The 16,262-nt window shown below is 42.8% G+C and overlaps 1 protein-coding gene and 1 non-coding gene across 2 annotated transcripts in view; both read right to left on the reverse strand.

Annotated features, from left to right (window-relative positions):
- The window catches only part of Pign (phosphatidylinositol glycan anchor biosynthesis class N), a 102,277-nt gene that overhangs the window by 44,877 nt on the left and 41,138 nt on the right, over positions 1-16,262 (reverse strand). The window contains exons 14-17 of the mRNA XM_004654631.2: positions 10,285-10,363; positions 9,295-9,477; positions 2,857-2,996; positions 1-100 (exon numbers count right to left, since the gene is read on the reverse strand). Of these exons, the coding sequence (XP_004654688.2) occupies positions 1-100; positions 2,857-2,996; positions 9,295-9,477; positions 10,285-10,363 (502 nt within the window). The remainder of the gene's footprint in view (positions 101-2,856; positions 2,997-9,294; positions 9,478-10,284; positions 10,364-16,262) is intronic.
- On the reverse strand, positions 15,946-16,076 carry LOC123455206. Its single transcript, XR_006633753.1, has one exon. It is a non-coding gene; the product is annotated as a small nucleolar RNA SNORA51 (small nucleolar RNA).

Below are 16,262 nucleotides of genomic sequence, written 5' to 3' on the forward strand. Positions count from 1 at the left end.
TAATACTTCAATTCCCAAGGCAAAGACAGACAAGCACCCAGCAAGGCGGCTCAGAGGAAAAGTTACCAGTGAAGCCACGAGGTCTTGAATGACTTGAGATCTGTTTTAAGAGATTATTGACAAAAAAAATTAGTAATGTAGAGTAGTAAGTAAAAACTGGCACTAAGCTAAGGGCTGGGAAATTTTCATTCATAGATAACAACCTGAGGTGAACTCTAACATACATATCAGAAATAAAATACAATGAATTCAAATGTACACAAACTGAAAAAAAACCCTTATCAAAGTAATCTTATATTAAAAGTTCAATCACTTCATCCAAATAAAGGTAGTTTTTTCCATTCTAAGTTAGGAAAATCTTGTTTGTTTGTTTTTTCTCCATGCTGTGCTGGGAATCAAAACAAGGAACTTGAATATGCTAGGCAAGCCACTCTACCATTGAGCAATAACCAACTCAGCTGAGAAAACCCTTAACTGCACATCCACCATCATCATCTACTTATCTAAGTGACTATCATCTGTCTGTCTGTCTGTCAGTCTATCTATCTATCATCTATCAATTATCATCTATCAATCAGTCTATCTACCTACCTATCGGCTTTACTGGGGAATGAACCTAAGGCAAACACTCTACCAATGAGTTATATTCTCAGTCCTTTTATTTAAGGTTTTTTTTAAAAGATTTTTATTTATTTATTTGAGAGAGAAAGACAGAGAGAGAAAGAGGCACATAGAGAGGGAAAGAGAGAATGGGCACGCCAGGGCCTCCAGCCACTACAAACGAACTCCAGATGCATGTGCCCCTTTGTTCATCTGGCTAACGTGGATCCTGGGGAATCGAGCCTCGAACCAGGGTCCTTAGGCTTCACAGGCAAGTGCTCAACAGCTATGCCATCTCTCCAGCCCTTATTTAAGTTTTGACATAGCGTCCTGCTAAATTTCCCAGTCTAGCATCAAACTCCCAATTTTGTGCTTCAGTCTCCTGATGAGATACAGGCATGTTCCACTATATCCAACTCAATTACACTTTTAAACTGAGCCAAATGACCTTTTCCAAACCTAATTTAAGATGTCATTAATTGTACACTAATTGTAATTGTGAATTTATAACCACCAAAAATGTATTACATACTTGAGTACTTTTTACATTTTATCACCAAGAGTAAAAACTTTAGCATTTGTGGAGCATTAAGTAGGTAATTAGAGAAGGTCAGTATCATTTCCTTTATGACCTTTTGCTGATGGAAACAATGGCTATGGAATGCTATCAAACTGCTAAGGCGCCATGCAGAAGAAAAAAAAAAAGCTAGTATTTGCCAAAGGAGAATATTGCTTGCTTTTAACAGTGAATAAATAAAGACATGTAAGAGTCATTTTGAAGGTTGTTTCAGGAGAAAACTAAATTTTGTTTAATTTTCTATGAACTCTATCAAAAAGGTAAAGGTGTGCTATAACATTTTCAAAATCATATCTTCCCTTAAATTTTAAATACTTTTTACCTATATAATTAGGACAATCAATAATTCAGGAGATGTTCTGCAATTGAGCTGAATTTTCTCCAGGGATTGAAAAAAAAAAAAAACTTTTAGAAAACTGTGAAACCAGAGAGATAATATGACAAAAGAAAAGCGAGTTCAACAGCAGACCTGACAACCCTGCTCCTCTCAACTGGGGGAGTTACAGGACAGCTTTGCTCAGTGTCTTAATATTTTTAACATCAATATTTCTCATTCTTCATATTTTTAAAGGATAGAAAAGTAGTCAAAGCTAGAGTCATCAGATATTAGGACAAAAAAATACAGTGTCATGAGGCACATGTCAGTCAATTTTTCTTTTGTTGTTTTTGAGCCACGGTCTCCCTACACAGCGCAGACTCAAGGACTCAAGTACTGGGATTACAGACACGCAGCGTCATTCCTGGTCTGCCAGCCAGTCTTGAGAAAGCCTTACAAGGGCTTGAAATGTGACTGAGGACCACATCCAAGGGTCACTGTAAGTGGTTAAGAATCCATCTTAAGATCAACGCACGATTAAAGACAGAAACACAGCACATGTAAATGACACGGTCCTAATCTCGTCAGCTCACGACTGGACTGGGCTGATTACACAGTCCTAATCACCATCAGCTCATGACTGTACTGGGTTAATTTCACAGTCCTAATCTCCGCCAGCTCACGACTGTACTGGGTTGATTTCACAGTCCTAATCTCCGTCAGCTCACAACTGGACTGGGCTGATTTCACAGTCCTAATCTCCGGTCAGCTCACGGCTGTACTGGGTTGATTTCATAGTCCTAATCTCTCCGTCAGCTCACGACTGTACTGGGTTGATTTCATTATGAAGTCTCACTGCTCCAGGTTAATGATGGCTAGGAATGGAGGAGCAAAGAGCCTGGAAAGAACACACATTAGGACATTCCAAAGGCTGGAGAGATGGCTCAGTGGATAAAGCACTTGCTTGCAAAGTCTGATGGCCTGGGCTCAACTTCTCAGTGCCTATGTAAAGCCAGATGCACAGAGTGGCAAAACGTTTGTTTGGAGGTAGTATACAATGGCAGGAAACCGCCATACTATCTCTCTCTCTCAAATAAACATTATGTATATATTTCTATATATTATACATATACACACACAAAGACATTCCGAAATCTAAAATGATAAAACCAATTCTAAATATAAGGGACTCCTGGTACAGTCCAATTGATATTTATGATACTTCTATTCCAGATTTTTCTTTAAAAGGTACTCAAAGAAGGGATCAGGTTAGCAACTTACACATGGACAGCTGATGCACTGTTGGGACAGAACTATTGACTGTCAATGAATTGGGAAATGAGGCAGAAGGCGCACCACTTACTCTCTTAGGACTGCATACCATATCGGCACTGGCAACAAGCAATACAGGTAGTAAGTCCAGGGACAGGCTTGAATCAGCAGGAAGAACACCATGAACACACCAACAGCAGCGAAACTACACGGCAGCAGGCGGCCCGGCTTCTGAAATTGAAACAAAGCACCCGCATGCTGTACTCGTCAACCCAGGCTGATTGACAGTCTTGAAATAGGCTTGGCAAGGTGAAAAATATTTTAGTGTTTCTGCAACTAGATGACTAATCAGTTGTATTAAAAAGACAGAAAATTTCACTTGGGGAAGGATATCACAGCAGCAAAAGCTGGATACCTTGAAGCTGGAGTTAAGACAATTCTCAAAAGCAGCAATGTTCTTAATGTTGGTTGCAAATAACTTATTTAAGCTCTAGACATATTTCCTCTTAGAAACAATTTAATAAATCTTGGCAGTCCTTTGGCTAATTCACAAAAGCTTATTTAGCACATAATAAACTCTGAGACTTAATCTTGATTTGGAACCGTTTCTATCTACTTAGGCTCCAACTTGACATGTTAATCTATCTCTCCCACTGCCCAACCCCAGCCGGTTCATCCACATCTTATCCTCTCAACCACCGTTGAACAAAGAAGTCCTCAACTCTAAGTCACCTGTGCTGGTCTCCATGGACCATGCAGACCAACTGATGCCAGCCAGGTGTAATGAAAGACGTAAGGGTAGGAACAGACATTCCAAAAACTGGGAAAAGGATCCATTTATGGGGAAGCTACGAGACTAAGAACCAGAGTTCTGGTGTTTGAAGTAGTAGCAGGAAAAAAGGTACAGGAATAATACGGGTCTCCAGAAGGTCCAACATACCTGAGGAGCAGAGGAGGGGGTGGGGCAGAATGAAAAGGTCACGGGGCACTCTTTTGCCTCCATTCTGGGATTTGTCTGTCTACTTCAGCTGGTTAGCCAAGGGAAATAGGTCAGTGAAGAACCTCTTTCTGGGGCTGGAGAGACTACTCAGCAGTCAAGGCACTTGACAGCAAAGCCTAATGACTCAAGTTCAGTACTCCAGTACCCACACATGCACAAGGTGGCACATGTGTCTGGAGTTCATTTGTAGTGGCCGGAGGCTCTGGCACGCCTATTTTCTCTAAGTCTTTCTCTCTGTCTCTCTCTCTCCTGAGTGTGGTGGTGTACACTACATAGTGAATTCCAGGTCATCCTGGACTACAGCAAGACACTACCTTGAAAAACAAAACAAACAGAAGAGGAGGAGAAGGAGGGAGAGATTTTTCCACACCTTTTTAACGTTTTTCCTACTGGCATAAAATATTGTGAAAAATAAGAACCAAGAGTAACTTATGGCATAGCTGTAATTAAGAGTTTTGAACCAGAAAAGTTCACATTCATGAACCGGCTCCGAGACTTCCTCTTTGTGCAATGTATGAGCACCATACAAAGCTTTCCTTTGACATATCGCTTTCCTTGATGTCTAAAATGGGGAGAATACATTTACGTGTGTTTATCACTGTCAGTAAAACCAAATTAATTATGTAAAGAGCTTAACAAAATGCCAGGACTATTACTACTGGTGGCAGGTGATGGCCAGTACTCTTCTCTCCACGCGTGCCAGTCCTGGCGGGCACACAGCAGCGCAGCGCTGCCCACACAGGAAGTGTGCAGAGCGCGGGCAGCCTCGCAGCAAAGGCTGCGGGAAGAGGGAACCTTACACGGGTGTGGATAGGTGATGTCTCTAAAGGTAAGGGCTACTATCAACTATAAGGCTTGAGAACTGGGCTGGGGAGGTGGCTCGGCAGGTTTAGGCACCTTGATCGCAAAGCTGAACAGCCTGGGTTCAATTCCCCAGTACCCACGTAACGCCAGATGCACAGAGTAGAACATGTTTCCAGAGTTCGTTTACAATGGCAAGAGGCCCTCTCTTTTTCTCTCTCATAAATATAAGTAAATAAATATTAAAAATAAAAGAGTTACATTAATTTGAAGATGTTAAAATAACAAGAAACAAAGTGCATAAGAGTACCTGAAAAAAAAAAAAACCTTGGACTTTCTAAAATCAATACAATGCATATTAGAAATGGCATCCACTTGTAGGAAACTAAATTTCAAAGAAAATAATTAGGTTCAGCTAATGCTCTAAAATCAGCATTAAGACCAAAAGTTTCTTAAATAAGAGTGGGTGTCATTTCCTATTTAATCCTGAATTTGCTGTTTGCCCACCCAAACCTGATGTAACAAACCATGTTTGTGAACATACTCCTTCATTCAACAGACATGTAAGGTCACAGACTCTGCTATTCTCTGTACTGGCTGCTAGCTTTCAAGGAGAGACAGAAAGACAGGACATGGCTTAAGGGGTTAAAATTTTTGGATTTTATTAGGTTAATATGAGAACAAGAGAAGGCACACCACAAAATCAGAATATTTATTATTGCCTTTGTTTGTTTGTGAGGTAGGGTTTCATTCTAGCACAAGCTGAACTGGAACTCATGTTGTAGTCCCAGGCTGGCCTCAAACTCATGTAGATCTTCTTACCTCAGTCTCCCTAGTTGGGAGCCATCAGCTCAGTGTAAAATCAGAATATTTAATTTTAAAACAACAACAAAAAGCAAAGATGTTTGAGCTAGCACGAGTAAAAGGGATGCCAAGAGTATATCAAAATTAAAAACAGAATTCAATTAAGTGAAACTGGGAAAACACCGTTTCAGTGAAAGAGACCCAGCACTACCCTTGCCTATAACAGTCTTAGGAATGAACTCTCCAGCGACACTGTCAAGTAGGAGGGACATGAGCCCTGGAGTCAGGCCTGAGTGTAGTTCAGACCCTGCCACTCTGTGTGCTTGTCACTGTCACGGTCAGCAGCTGTCATCCTCACCTGGTGGTGGAGTGCAGCACCCCTCTCTTTCTCTCTTTCTCCTCCTCCTCCTCCTCCTTCTCGCCCTCTCTCGTTTCATTATGTAACCCTGCCTGGCTTGGAGCTTACTATGTAAACCAAGTTGACTTTGAATTTGTGGCAATTTTCCTGCCTCAGCCTCCAGAATGCGGGGATCAGATGCATGTGCCACCAGGCCTGACTCCTACGCAATTCTCTCCTAGTCTCCCTCCCTTTAAGGTTTTATAAGAGCAGCACCCTGCTAGGCAAAGCCCCCCACAGCCAGCCTCACATTCTCGTATGTGGACCGCTGCAACCGTCTGACCTTCTCAAAAGCTCTGCGCCTCCTGCAGAGATGGGTGCCGTGACGGCGTGGTACTCATCTTGCACACCACCTTCGTTTCTGAGACTCTAAGCTCTCACCCAAGTGAGAACAAGCAAACCAAACCTAAGGATCCAAAGTACTTTAAATGACTTCAACTGCAATGGCTGGCCCCACGTATCAACCTGGTGTCTAACCACACAAACACTAACTAGGAGTGGCCGAGAGTGTGAGAGTATCTCACAGGTGTGAACAAATCCATAATAGTTAACAGTTTTTCTCAGAACTTATGACTATTATTATTATAACAAGAATTATTAACACTTATTCATTGTTCTATTAATGGACTTCCCTGAGATTCTTCTCTGTGTGCATACAAATGGTGCTCAGTTGGCTTTAGGCCAGAGAGATTATCCCAGACTGTGGGTCTGGTTCAATCAGTGGAAAGGCCTTGCCGACCTGATGCTTCCCTGAAGAAATCAGATAGTCGCAACTGTGCATGGAATAGAAATGCTTTACAGTCTCTTGTTTGAGGCCTTTGATTACAACAAACTTCCCTATTTCACCCAAATTAATCTCAAGGGCATCACTGTACAGAAAGAGCAAGAATGTAAGTATTAGAAAATCTGAGTGCCAGTAGCGAAAAGAGCTTGAGGGAGGCCATGAGCCTGAAGAAAACCTGGGCTCCGTCTCTTAAAGCCTGTGCGTCCTGCAAGGAAACATGGAGTCTCTCCAAATTTTCTACTCATATTGAATATCATAGCCATCAAATCTGGAGTGAGGTTAAACTTAGCTGAGTAACATTTGTGGGGTACCCGGAGCATGGGGACCGGTGAGAGCGGTCCTGCGCTGTCTCGCCCTGCCTTCTCTCTTTCTCCCCGCCATCTGACCTCCTGAATCTCTGCCAGACTTGCTATTCTTGCTTATCCTCACTCTAACCAGAGGAAGCTCTCTCTTATTTAAAATGTGATATGCTCCATATCATCCCAGGTATTCAATACATACTAAGGTTGGCATTTGTAATGTGAAGAAAATACAGTGACCATGAGTAAGGTGTGTTCATTTTTATCTACTTTATTTAATTTCAAGATTCTTGATGGTAAAACATGAATCTCATATCCTCTGCAAAGCCCACCCAGTAGCACCTGGCACTGTACTGAACACTTAAATATTGAGCACATTATCCAATTAATGAAAAAGAGCTATCAACAATGATGTAGGAATTGAAAAACATTGCATCCTTTCTCAATAATCTGAACAACGAGATAATGAAAGGACATCATTGTCACAGACTGCTCCGTGTGCAAATCTCAGACCACACAGCCCACTGCATGGTCACTGGCAAGCCGGTCCCTCAGCTTCAGTTTCATCCTGTAAACGGATGCTGCCAGGCTGGCTTCACCCCTGCTACGAGCCTCAGGGGCGGAACAGATTTCAGGTGCGCAGCAGAAGGCTCAGTTACCTCCATAACCAGCAGTCATCTTTGCGTCTCCTCCCACCATGTGCAAAGTAATTCCCCTGATAGCCAATTGCAAATACATTTAAATAATGAGTATTACTTGAAGACTCTATTTAAGATGCATTAAAGTGCTATAAAAATTGGAAATTGGGGCTGGAGACATAGCATAGCAGTTAAGGTACTTGCCTTCAAAGCCAAAGAACACAGGTTCAATTCCCCAGAACCCACATAAGCCAGATGCACAGGGCGTTGCATGCATCTGGAATTCATTTGCAGCAGCTACAGGCCCTAGCACACCCATTTTTTTTTCACTCTCTCTCTCAAATAAATTAATGAAAATATTTTTAAAAATTAAAATTAAACATTAATGTCTTTCTCTCCATTTTAGAAAAAAATAATTGAAAAAGTTATAACTAGAAATAATCATAGGCCATTATTATTGAAAATATCCTATCAGTATGACCCAGCTATAGCACTCCTAGGCATATATCCTAAGGACTCATCTCATTTCCTTAGAAGTACGTGCTCAACCATGTTTATTGCTGCTCAATTTATAATAGCTGGGAAATGGAACCAGCCTAGATGTTCCTCAACAGATGAGTGGATAATGAAGATGTGGCACATTTATACAATGGAGTTCTACTCAGCGGTAAAGAAAAATGAAGTTATGAAATTTGCAGAAAAATGGATGGACCTGGAAAGTATTATACTAAGTGAGGTAACCCAGGCCCAGAAAGCCAAGCGCCACATGTTCTCTCTCATATGTGGATCCTAGCTACAGATGACTGGGCTTCTGTGTGAGAATGAAAATACTTAGTAGCAGAGGCCAGTAAGTTGAAAAGGAGACATAAAGAGTGGAGAAAGGAAGGGAGGAGGATACTTAATAGGTTGATATTGTATATATGTAATTACAATGATTGTAATGGGGAGGTAATATGATGGAGAATGGAATTTCAAATGGGAAAGTGTGGGGGTGGGGAGGGAGGAAGTTACCATGGGATATATTTTATAATCATGGAAAATGTTAATAAAAATTAAAAAAAAAAAGAAAATATCCTATCAGAATGCACAGCTTTTCAGGGGATTTTGGCAAAGTAATTAATAATCAGACAGAATGAAGCAAAGGAAATGAAGTCAGATGTTCTCCCTTGTAAATGGTTGTTAGCAATACACTTTAAGAGAGTAAAGTGTTTTAATGCAATAAAACCTACTATTATGCTTTCTGTGTTGACAGTTTAAACTTTTCTGTCATTAAAGGCATAGGGATGTGCTTTTAGAATAAGGTAAATTAAATATTCTGGAAATTTATATTTTTCAGAAATTTCAGAAAGTTGAAAGAGTAGCTCCCAAAAGCTATTTAAAAAGAACATTTAAATGAATGACTTTATTGTCCTGTTCTTAGACCTAAGGTGAGATAAAGTTAAGTATTACTTTGAGGTAGTTTTCTATTTACCTATGCTAGAAGTATATGGAATACTTATATCTCTATAAAAAGAACAGACAACAACATTAAGACTATCAGAGAACTTCAATTATTTATACACATATCTTTACAGTCCTCTTAAGCTGCAGAGCCAATGCTACGAATTCTTAAGAACCAAAGAAACAGAGCAGAAAGCATATGAGCTACAACAAAAGCAACTGGCAGGTAAATCAGAGAGCCCGGAGCACGATCTTAAGGTCTGAATGTTCTAGGAACTCGCTCAACGGGATCTGACTGGATTTCTGTCCTGAGTCCTAGTGGTTTCACACCGTCATGAGCGTCATCACGAGGTTTTCTGGACTTACCTTCCCATCTTCACAAGTTCCTCTCGTCAGGCTGGAATGAGACTTGATGATCAGCAGCAAAACATACGATGTCCATCCCACAAAACCAACAGCCACGGTGACACCCAGAAAGAACCTGTCGTAAGTGTGATAGTAGGTCAGCCCTTTCAAGGCAAGACCAATCAGTTCCACACACAGGGAGATCTGTGGAGGTAAGAACACACCACAGGCACATCAAAAGATTTAAAACTAAATTTCTAAAGCAGGGAAACTGTCAAGTGCCTAACAGCCACATCACCACAGCAAATTAGAGTAACTATGGATGAGGGATTGAAGAACAGATATTTTTCTTCTATGAGAGAAAGAGTGATGGTATAAAAGACAAATGTGGTATTTTACAATACTATACTTTACAGGGTGACAATGACTTGAAATTTTTCTTATTTTAAAAAACGGCAAAGCTGGGCATGGTGGTGGACGTCTATAATCCCAGCACTTGGGAGGCAGAGGTAGGAGGGTCGCTGAGAGTTCAAGGCCACTGTGAGGCTACATAGTGAATTCCAGGTCAGTCTGGGCTAGGGGGAGATCCTGATTTAAAAAAAAAAAAACGGGGGGGGGGTTGGAGAGATGGCTTAGCAGTTAAGGTGCTTGTCTGCAAAGCCCAAGGACCTGGGTTTGATTCCCTAGGACCCTCATAAGCCAGATGCACAGTGGCGCATGTGTCTGGAGGTCATCTGCAGTGGCTTGGAGGCCCTGGCATAACCATTCTCTCTCTCTGCTTCTATTTCTTTTCCTCTCTCTCAATGAACAAATAAATAAAATATTTTTTACAAAAGAGGGGCAAAAATGTTCATCTCTAATGCTAACTCAGAAAAATGTAGCCATGCACTGCCTGAAAGAGAGGCATGTCCATGGCTAAAGCTGTCGTCCAGAGAGCACCTGTCACCACAGCGTCCCTCCCTGACCCCTAAGTGACCCTCAGCCCTGTGTGCACAAAGTCTGGGTACTTACTGCTTCTGCAAACTTTTCCTGCTTTATGAAAGATCTTGCTTTTCTTAAAATGTCCAGCTGTTGAGAATCAGAGAGTGGTCTACAATAGAAAAAAAGATAGATTTGTGTTTCCTCACTTTGGCTATATTTTTTTCAACTGAAAAAAAGTGAAGATGAAGTAAACAAAACTAAGCAGAAAACAGAGTTATATTGTTGCTATGTGAACTGGCTATGTGAACGCTTATGAGAAAGCACTCGGGCTGGAGAGATGGCTTAGTGGTTAAGTGCTTGTCTATGAAGCCTAAGAACCCTAGTTCGAGGCTCAATTCCCCAGGTCCCACGTTAGCCAGATGCACAAAGGGGCGCACGCATCTGGAGTTTGTCTGCAGTGGCTGGAGGTCCTGGTGCGCCCATTCTCTCTCTCTCTCTCTGCCTCTTTCTCTCTCTGTCCTTTGCTCTCACATAAAAATAAAAATTAAAAAAAGCAAGCACTCATAGTTAAATTCAGTATTCTTCAGCAAAATTCCCCATCTTTTTTAATGAAAATGTTAATAGCGTCAGGTATTGTAGCTTCAAATCAGATTACTCAAACTCATTAGAAAACATCCCTAAAACAATTTACTGTTTTCGGGGAGAAGAACAGGGTAGTGGGCTGGATGGGCAGCAAGTATCCCACCGCTGGGCTACGCCAGCCCTGACCCGAACTTCCCATGTAGACCCCGTCTGTGGACGCTACGTAGCCCACCACCGTGCAGGCACTTATGAGTCCCGCAAAAGCACGCTGATTAAACCCGGGTAACTGGTGGACCTGAGAGGAGGGCAGCGTCGGCCGCCGAGCCTTCGCACTTGGGGCAGGCAGGAAGCCGGAGAGAGCGGCTCCATCAGTGTCCTCTGCGCTAGGACAGTGGAGGTTACCGAATTACCTGAGCCTATCTGTCACTCTTGCTCTACAGCTGGTTCACAGAGACACTAAACACAGAAACATGCATGACCTGAAATCCCACACACCCAAAGGCATTAACATTACAAGGTAGAGGCTAAGGAAATATGACCAGAACAATTTTCTCACTACACATCTGCACATACGTTATGTACCTAAGCCTACGTTCCAACCAGAGTGCAGGAAAATATGCTCCTTTACTTGGATTTGGGGGGGGGGGTGCTAAGAGGCAGGAACACGTGAAATAGACACAAATTACTTTAAAGTGTTGTTTCGGTCCCATTTCCTGTCCTGCCAGCACCAAACCTTTTGGAATATTTTCCTCAAAATCTGATAAAACTAATTACTGAGCCAAAGGGTACAAGGCATTTTTTGTGGGCTAGATCTAGACTGAAATTCCCATACAAAAGTCTTTGAGTCAACCTGTTTCCCGTTGCTTTGATCCACTGACCGTAAAATACTGATGGCATCCTCTAACCTCCCGACAGACCTCTTACTATCCACACCATCGATTCTAACCTCCTGAGACCACCGCTATTCCTCTAACGTCTCATGTCCCAAAGCTATGCCTCCAGTGTGAATGGCTGCACTCCCATTTTCTTCCCTACATTATTACATGAGTCCTGTTCTTAACGATCTCCTCCTCAGTGCTTTCCAAAAGCAAAGTTTTATGGTCCACTCCAAATCTCACCTCACACCATGAACACTTTACTGTGTGCTAATAATGTTTATTCCCCTCAATTACATTTAAGCCTCAATGTGGACCAAGATAACGCCATATACTCCCATTAATTTGCACAATAATATTTAGCAAAGTGCTAAGCACACAGACTGAATCAATAAATCTTAATGTTGGAAATGCTATCAAACAGCTGGGTATGGTGGCACATGCCCATCACTCTCGCATTCGTGAGGCCAAAGGCAGGAAGACCTTAAGCTTGAAGGCAGACTGACCCACATAGTGAGACCCTGTTTTATTTTTTAAAATGCTACCCAAATATCATAGACTTGGACTTCCGGTTAAGATGGCAACGTAGGCACCACGCCAAAGCAGCCTATGGGAGAAAAAGACCAAAAAAACTCAGCAAAATATACACTTTTACTAAAAAGTGAGGTGTATAGGAAATTGAAGCAGCAGCGGAGAAGTAGCAGAGATCCAGAGCATCCAGAGCCCGCACAGGCCGGCAAAAGCGGCCCCGGCAGCTCGGCCAACCACGGCAGTGGCGCACCAGAAAATCGCCAGACTCAGCTCCAGCAACTCAGGAAACGTGAAGGGAGAGCGGCAATGAGCAACGGAGGAGCAGACCACGAGGCAGAAGAACACGTGGAACAGCGAGAGATCCAGAGCAGCTGTGGCTCCCTTCCCCCCCCACATCGCCTGTGCCCAGCTCCAGCGAACAGAGCAGCACACCAACTTGGGCCAACAGCAGGACCCAAGCAGGAGCAGAGTCCGGCAGCAACATCAGCAACTCCAGCACCAGCAACAGCGGCCCCAACAACGGCGGATCCAGCAGCAGCAGCTTCAGCAGCAGCAGCGGGGGTTCCAACAGTGGCAGCTTCAGAGGCAGCAGCAGCAGCAGCAGTGGAGGATCCAGCAATGGCAGCTTTAGCAGCAGCGGCAACGGATCCAGCAGTGGCAGCTTTAACAGCAGCAGTAGCAGTTCCAGCAGCCGGGGTGCCGATCTGCAGGGCCACAGTTGCCAGGCTCGGTTTGACCCACAGGAAAAGCTAGTGCCCAGCTCCAGAAATCAGAACAGCAGCCCAACAACCCAGCCAGCAACTTGACTGAGACTAAATTCATCCAAAAAGGTAACTGGGATTGCACCAGGGAAGGGTCTCACTTGGTCACAAGCTGACTTGGATCCCTCAATAGACCAGAAATCTTAACCTCTTTGTTGATAGAGGATCTGGTTGTGATAATACTTACTCTTGCATAAATACTCGGTGCTGTTTTTGATTGAATGTATACAGTGTTTAGTTAAATTTTAGTATCTACCTGTATTTTATTCCACGCAGCCTACTTGAATACTCCCATAGCAGGCAAACTCCACCTCTAGGAACACCCTTGTAGATACTCTGAGAGTCTTAAGAGCCACACCTAACACCTTAAGCTCCTACCCTGAAGATATATAACATCAGATCAATTGATACAGCTAAGAATACCCAGGTAGCTAGAAAAATCCAAGCATTAACTTAATCCAAGATGCAAAAATATATACATTATAACTAAAAAAGCAAGACATTATAAATCCACCTAACAGTGTTAATGCATCAGAAATGACCTCCAGTGAGAACGAGTTAGAGGAAATGCCTGAGAAAGATTTCAAAATAATGATTGTAAATATGTTCAAAGAAGTCAAAGAACAAAATATCATAGACTTATAAATAGGAAAAATAAAAGAATGATGAATATTGTCATTCTTAAAGTACCTAAGGATTTGCCAAATCAAATGAAAGAGTAAAAAGAAAGCTTATCTGAAATTAAGACTAAGTAAATTAAATAATATCACAGGTCTCATGTATTAAGAAAAAAAAACTTTTTTATAGAAGCAGAGAGCTATTTATTTTTATTTTTTTGACAGCAACAGACAGAAAGAGGTGGAGATAGAGAGAGAGAATGGGCATCAGGGCCTCCAGCCTCTGCAAACGAACTCCAGATGCGTGCACCCCCTTGTGCATCTGGCTAACGTGGGTCCTGGGGAATCGAGCCTCAAACCAGGGTCCTTAGGCTTCACAAGCAAGTGCTTAACCACTAAGCCATCTCTCCAGGCCAAAAAAAAAAAAAAAACATTTTTAAAGAGAAATATTTATGGAATATGGCTTAGCGGTTAAGGTGCTTGCCTGCAAAGCCAAAGGACCCAGTTTGATTCTTCAGGACCCATGTAATCCAGATGCACAAGGGGGCGCACGCGTCTGGAGTTCGTTTGCAGTGGCTGGAGGCCCTGGTGCACCCATTCTCTCTCTCTCTCTCTCTCTCTCTCTCTCATTTTCTTTCACTCTACCTCTTTTTCTCTCAAGTAAATAATTAAAATATATTTAAAAATTAACAAGAAGAAATAGAGGGGCAGAAGAGATGGCTTAGAGGTTAAGGACTTGCCTGTGAAGCCTAAGGACCCGGATTTGAGGCTCAATTCCCCAGGGACCCACGTTAGCCAGATGCACAAGGGGGCGCACGTGTCTGGAGTTCGTTTGCTGTGGCTGGAGGCCCTGGCGCCCCCATTCTCTCTCCCCTTCTCTATTTGCCTCTTTGTCTGTCGCTCTCAATTAAGTCAATAAAAATAACGAAAAAAATTAACAAAAAAGAAATAGAGGCCAGGTTAATCAATCATTTTTCCTAATTGGACTATTCCGGAACATAAGCCAAAGATAAATATTTAAAGTTGGCATGTGAGTGAGGCTTGTCTAGCAGCTTGGCAGGATCGAGAACCACCCAGGAGGCGCTCCTCAGGGGACGGCTGGGAAGGGCTTTCCAGAGGACTAACTTGGGGGCAGAGACCTAAGAGGTTCAGAGGAAGCAGCCTCAGTGCACCCCCGGATCTCGAGAAGTGTGTCGGGGCGCTCGCTCACCTCCGCTGGCGTGGGCTCCCGCCGGCCCAGCACGAACGCGCCGAGGGCCCTGGCACTCCGCGAGCACGGGACTGGGACTGCTGAGGCGTCGGCTGTGCACGGAGCCGCTACAGGCTCGCTGCTTCCCGCTGCATAGACGGCCACCGCTGGCTCTCCGGCCCTATCCTGCACTCTGTAAACCCATCCATATATATATTTCTTTCTATCTATCTATCTATGCATGCACTGGGCTGGTTCTAGTCCTCTAAAGAAACCTGCTTTATACAATGTGGAATTCAGGAAAGTGCTGGCACTAACTTCACTGGGACACCATGACACTGAAGATTCATAGACTTGTCGAACAATGTAAATTCATTTTCTCAAGTTTTCTATCAAGTTGAGAAGGGATTAAAATGTATTTCCTCAGTATCACATATAGAGTGTGTGTGTGTGTGTGTGTGTGTGTGTGTGTGTGTGTGTGTGTGTGTGCGCGCGTTCGAGGCCAGGCCTGCGGAAGCCTAGGCCACAGTGAACTCTCTCCGTAGCCCCAGGTTGGCCTCAAACTCACAGTGATCCTCCCACTTCAGCCTACTGAGTGCCAGGACCAAAGACATGTGCCACCCCTCCCGGTTGAAGCATGTATTTTAAACTTGAATAAGTTATTTTTATAAAATATATAAATTCTAGAATATAAGATACAGTATGTTCATATTTAGGCAAAAAGCTAGACAAAACAACCAGCCAAATTAAAAAAAAAATGGGTTGGCAGAGAAGCAAGGGAAAAGTCATATGTAAATTCAAACAAATGAGAGAAATCTGCAAGCATGGGCAATGATAAACCATGAAAATCACTTGAGATGGAACTGCAAAATAAATTACATTTTTAAAACTGGGAGTTAACTGTGTCACATTTTATTTCCTATTGAAAAAAGTACTCTACAGAATCAAGGTAAAATGTGAACTCAGGTTGGGGCATAAGAACATGGACTGAGTCTGCTAAATGAGGGCATGTGTGTAATAAGTGTGTCAGATGCCTAGGAACGCACATCCTGTCTCTGGTGAGAAAGACTGGACGATAAGGGAAAAGCATTTTTTATAACTTCTAATTGTTGATGCTAGCATGCGCTATGTGTCATTAACATTACACTAATAAGGTTTTTTTTAAAGTAAAATGTTTAAAACATTACATTCTTCCCCTATGTCTCCTCATTCACAATATGGAGCAAGCACAGTGGCCTCGGCTGAGGTGTGCATGGGGCCGGCTCACGGCGCCTCCTCTTTGTGTAGTCAGTACAAGAACACAGCCTGTGGTTCACAGTCGGAGGCTAAAACATTAGAACTTAACCACAGCCTCTCCCTGACAGAGAGACTTGGTGATCTCAGCGTGGCTAATGGAAAGAGAAGTATGGTAAAATTAAAATTCAGTTGGGAGGTATCAAGGGAATCAAGAATTAGGAGGGTTGAGAGCCTAGAGAGACGGAAAGAGTGGACAGTAATCCGGCTTTCCACAAGC

The sequence above is a fragment of the Jaculus jaculus genome, chromosome 15 (genome assembly GCF_020740685.1).
Source record: "Jaculus jaculus isolate mJacJac1 chromosome 15, mJacJac1.mat.Y.cur, whole genome shotgun sequence".
Taxonomy (NCBI): Eukaryota; Metazoa; Chordata; class Mammalia; order Rodentia; family Dipodidae; genus Jaculus; species Jaculus jaculus.